This window comes from Cupressus sempervirens, chromosome 6 (genome assembly GCF_028749045.1).
Source record: "Cupressus sempervirens isolate cs-2001-9-10 chromosome 6, ASM2874904v1, whole genome shotgun sequence".
Lineage (NCBI taxonomy): Eukaryota > Viridiplantae > Streptophyta > Pinopsida > Cupressales > Cupressaceae > Cupressus > Cupressus sempervirens.
This window is the reverse complement of record NC_143123.1, coordinates 127,635,822-127,641,063: the sequence shown is the minus strand read 5'-3', so window position 1 is coordinate 127,641,063 and position 5,242 is coordinate 127,635,822. Positions and strand designations below refer to the sequence as shown.

Here is a 5,242-nt window from a genome sequence, read left to right as displayed (position 1 = left end):
TGTTAAATAGTCAAAGTTGACTTATTTTTTCCAAACTTAATTCTCTCCTTAGTATGTGATTTTTAAGAATGGCCCTCCCTTATGGAAACATTATAACACTTCTCAATATTATCATATAAAATATCTCTATATATAATTCTTCAACTAGCACAATTATGAATTTAAAGAAATCTGACTTTCCTACATGTAATTCAAACATTTTATCAGATCCAAAAAATAAGTTGAAACAAACCTCTTTTTGGGAGGCGGGGGAAGATTATAACAAATATCTCTAACAATCAACGTAGATAAGGACATATCAAAATACATTAGCTACTCCCATACTGCCGTTAATCAGATCAAACAAATTGGCATCTCTGAAATTCTATTTACATGGATCTGAAACAATCGATGGCAGAAAAACCAGAAAGAAGAGAAATGATGAAGGAACTGTTTGCAGCACCCTACGTCGGGGGTTCGAAACGCTCAGCCACCCGGAATCGATTTATCAGGCCCTTCATTTACGTTGCTCTTGTCACCGGGATGTTAGCTTTCGTTTTCGTGTTTCTGAATCACGCCTTTGCGTCCTACAGAGGAAGACACGACTGCCGTTTTTGGCTTCCAAATATCACCGGCAAATGTACCTCTCAAAATCTTCAACGGAGCTTTGCACTTTCTTCTACGGTAACTTTGAGCTTCATGTTTTTGCATTCTATTTTAATGTTGTTCAACTTTCCAGGTTTTGACGGATATATCTTAGTTTTCTCAAAATTAGTTGAAATTTTTTGTTTCATAAATATATCTTGAGGTAATTTGCACAAATAGTAAGGAAGTTTTGATGCATTTGAGGAGGCTTTAGACGCTTATGTGGAAATAGTATTTGGCGGAGAAATAGACTGCTTTTGTGTAATCATTGACGTCGCGTCGGAGTATGTTGAACGAATCACAGAGATATTCAAACAATTTTGTACTTTACGTGAACAGCGTAGCAATTTCAAAGTATTATATCATAAACTGCGAGTATATGTGTATAAATTTAAGCAATTTCGAAGTATTATATACTAAATTTTGAGTATCTTTGCATCATTTAAGAAATTTTCAAAGTATTAAACCCTAAACTGTTGACTTTGCACATGAATTTTGATACATATATATTTACATTTTGTCTGTAAATTTTTCAGGTTGTGATTGTTCAGTAATCAGTATTCAATTTAATTGGTGGAAATTGTCAGGAATTTAGGTTCATTTAATCAATCTAGGTTATGGCCGATATGATTTTTGCACTTAGATTAATCGAAATACCAGTTCACTATTTAAAGATACTTCATCTGCAAATATAGTTTGAGGTATTTTTTCTGTATTTTGCCTTTAAAGGAATTCAACTAAGCCAGAATATTTCTTTATGTATTTAGGAGGCATAGCTGGATATGACGAGTTTTCAAAAAATGAACAGCGGATCTTAGAGTAGCATTTGAAGATCTTTAAATTTACTGCATTTAAGCATAAAATACTTAATGTCGGCGATATGCTAATTGTATTTTCCCTGCACTACAGGAAAGGCGCGGCGAAACTGAGAATCCAGCTATGGAAAATCAAAAAGATTTTCAAAATGTATTCTCCAAAGAAGCTTCAGACGTGGTCGCCAACGGCCCGTCGCTTCTGAACGTAACAAAGGATGGTGACGATATATATCTCAATTTGTCTGCTTTTCGAAAGTAAATCCTGAAACACGATGTACTCTAAATTCCTGGAAATTCATTAAAATTTTCGGAAATTCCGCCTCTAGACTTCGAATCAGCTCCATTTAAATATTTAACCTGTACTCATAAACAAGAAATCTTTAACTGTAACGAAATTTGGATGAATCCTTTGTAGGAGCTATGCTGAGATGGAAAAGAAATTCAAGATTTATGTGTACAAGGATGGAGTACTGCCGCTGGTTCACCAAGGTCCTGTGACAGGGATTTATGCTTCGGAAGGATTATTCATCGAAACAATGGAACAGGGTAATCAGTTTACCACAAAGGATCCACAGAGAGCGGATATGTTCTTTCTTCCTTACAGCGTGAGGCAAATGGTCACTTATTTGTACAACCCGTACGCCCGAAGCATGCAGCCTATCAAAAGCAATATCAGCAACTATGTGCGAAACATCTCAGTTGCACATCCTTACTGGAACAGAACAAGAGGCAGAGACCACTTCTTCGTTTCTTGTCACGATTGGGTCAGTTCTTTCAAATTATTTCTCACTTTCCATTTTAAATGCCTACGGAAATTTCGAATCCTAGAGCTTTACAAACAATACCATGATAATATTACATTTTTGTTTTTAAGTGTATGGATTCAATTCAAAAAGCATTTTATCGAAGTTTGGGATCATAGTTTCTGATTTTTACATACTAAAGATGAATCCTAACGCTACACTGATGAAAAATGTTTCAAACGAGAACTACCATAGTTTTCACTAATTGCTATGGTTTCCAGCAACGATGCCATGATATGTCAATCCAAATTTGTTCTAGCCCAAGTTCTGGTGGAGAAAATTTAACTTAAAAGGTGGACTGGATACATAAGCTTCGAACCCGTGACCTCTTGTTACACACATCTGAAGTCAGAATTCACTAGGCAATGTGCTTTCAACGAACTTATTAGACACACAATTCTCAACATGTCTGAGAATTTGAAGTCGTTACAAATAACAACAATTTGTTTGCCCACTTTGTACCTATCTTCTGGTTTTGTTTTCTGTTTCGGATTCTCCAATGTGGGCTGTTTACTCCTTGCACATTTTCATTGTTTAATATTTTTTCAAAGCATACATTAATTTGAATGGTTTTATATGGATTCCAAAACTAGCGATAAACATTGTAAATGTCTTAGTATCTGAAAGATTGTATTTTTGTAAAAAGAAAAAGCAAACGCCAAATATATTATCAGAAGTTATGAAAATCAAAATTCTGGAGAGACATAAAACTCTTAGAATTTCAACAATGAAACGGAATTAACAGCTTGAAACAGGAAAAGGCTAAAGCAGAAGCATTTAATCCTGTAGAAAACACATATATAAAATCATCCCTCTCAAGAACAAGAACTGTTTGAAATGCTATTCGCAGGCTGTCTCCACACTGAAAGATCACGCGGAGCTCTCGAAGAATGCAATAAAAGTCGTGTGCAACGCAGACAAATCCAACGGATTCAACTCAGAGAGAGACGTTTCGATGCCAGAAATAGCCATAAGAAGATGCAAACTACTATCAAAGGGCAGAGAAAAAGAACTGGGCGGACCAGGCCCAACAGAGCGGCCATTCCTGGCATTCTTCGCCGGGCAAATGCACGGCTCCCTGAGGCCCGAAATCATAAAACTTTGGGCAAATCCAGCCGATCCTTCCATGAAAATCTTCGGCGTGTTTCGATCCCATCCACCATCCCTCGCAAACAACATCACATACATTGAATACATGAAGATGAGCAAATATTGCCTCTGCCCGCGAGGATTCGATGTCAACAGTCCCCGCCTGGTGGAAGCCATTTATTACGACTGTGTTCCCGTTGTTATTTCTGACAACTATGTTTTGCCCTTCGCAGATGTTTTAGACTGGGATAAGCTTGCCATTCGTGTTGCCGAGAAAGATATCAGCAGACTGAAACAGATTCTTCAGGATGTTTCCCAAGAGGTTTATGAATCTATTCAGAATAGGCTTAAATTTGCAAGGAAGCATTTTCTGTGGCATCAGATGCCTGTCCGGTATGACGTCTTCAACATGATTGTTCATTCTCTCCGGACTCGGAGACTCACGGTGTAGGCTAACTCGTGAGCATTGTTAAATCCTTCGTGTTTGTGGATTTAAAAGAACGTTTGTAAGATCTTGCAAACATCCTTGGACAAGAAGTTTAGTACCTTAGGCATTCCTAGTTTATCATAATATAGATATGGCTTTCTAACAAACTCAAATACGTTTTTGTTTTGTTGTTATGTTTTTTGTCCTATTTTACTCGTATATTTTACCATAACAAATTTCTCTTACTCTAGTACATGTTTTAACAATTTACAGTTATCAACTATCTTTTGAGGAGTTTTGATCATGTAAAGATAATTATATATATGTGAATAGTTTTATTTTTATTAATATATTAGTATTGTTAAAAGATATTTGGTGTAATGATATAATTATGTTATAAATATTAAAAATTAATTTAAATTTTATTATATATATAGTACAAGTGAATTATATATATATGTGTATGTATGTTTGTACATATTTGTATATCTATATCTTTTATCTATTTATAATATGTCTATTTGAGTTAGAATATACTGTATATAATAAAAATTCATATATATAGTATATTTTCAACTAAGAATGTAAATCTAAGTTTTTTAAAATTTTTATTTGCACACAATCTCAAGGATTGGTTATAATACTTTCTTTTACTTTGTTTTCATCTTGGAACAAATTTACAACTACAAAAGTGATATTTTTATATCTTAATCAATCTCATTTGCTATTAAATTTATATTTTGATTTGGTGCTAACTTCACCCATCCTTACATGTTATGTGTTAACTCAAGGTACAATAGAATTTCATTTTAACCTTTATGTTGTATTCCAAAGGCTGTTCCTATCTAACTCAAAACATGCTAGATCCAATCATCTCCTAGTAGAATTATAAAGTTATCATTTACTACTTACATGCATTTTCAAGACAATTTTATCAAACAATTTTAGCACACAAGCATCTAAGAGAGTTTGAGTGTTCAAGCATAGTTCTTATAACCATTGATATAGTTTTGGAATTGGTACCCTCGTGCCTTTTAACATTAATAAATATGGTTTATTTTGTATTAATAAATATTTAATGAAAACCTTCGAGTTTTAACATTTATAAATTTTAAGATTAATAAATATTAATAATAATATTTAAATTTTGTATTAACCTTAATATAGCTAGATGTGGTATGACTAAGTTAACAATAATTATATTGAAAATTATACATGAAGCGAAATGAAGAAAAATAAGATTTCTATCATATGATGTTTATGTTTTATATTAAGGAACAATCACATTTTGAAGGGACTTGAAACCCTTTTTAAAAGATGTTGCTTACAAAGAAAAGCATATCAAAACTAGCAACCAAAACACAACAAAAAGTCAGCAAAAAATCAATAATAAGATGATAGACAACAAAGTTGGCTAATATTATTAAGAGTCTTTATTGCCTCCACTTCTAACTAAGTCATATTGAGAGTTATCTTTTTCAAAT

At 33.5% G+C, this 5,242-nt stretch overlaps 1 protein-coding gene across 1 annotated transcript; it reads left to right on the top strand.

Annotated features, from left to right (window-relative positions):
• Positions 1-314: 314 nt before the first annotated feature.
• Positions 315-4,103, top strand: LOC149551557 (putative glycosyltransferase At5g25310). Its single transcript, XM_089789707.1, has 4 exons — positions 315-663; positions 1,534-1,694; positions 1,855-2,203; positions 3,093-4,103. The coding sequence occupies exons 1-4, from the start codon at positions 373-375 to the stop codon at positions 3,780-3,782; spliced, it is 1,491 nt and encodes a 496-aa protein (XP_089645833.1). The 5' UTR covers positions 315-372; the 3' UTR covers positions 3,783-4,103.
• Positions 4,104-5,242: the final 1,139 nt, after the last annotated feature.

What these genes read in the sequence shown, in the direction of transcription:
- LOC149551557 (XM_089789707.1), top strand. Translation starts at nt 373, where the DNA reads ATGGATCTGAAACAATCGATGGCAGAAAAACCAGAAAGAAGAGAAATG. An exon ending in AATTTGTCTGCTTTTCGAAA is followed by an intron (nt 1,695 to 1,854) that starts GTAAATCCTGAA and finishes AATCCTTTGTAG; the next exon opens with GAGCTATGCTGAGATGGAAA. An exon ending in TCGTTTCTTGTCACGATTGG is followed by an intron (nt 2,204 to 3,092) that starts GTCAGTTCTTTC and finishes TGCTATTCGCAG; the next exon opens with GCTGTCTCCACACTGAAAGA.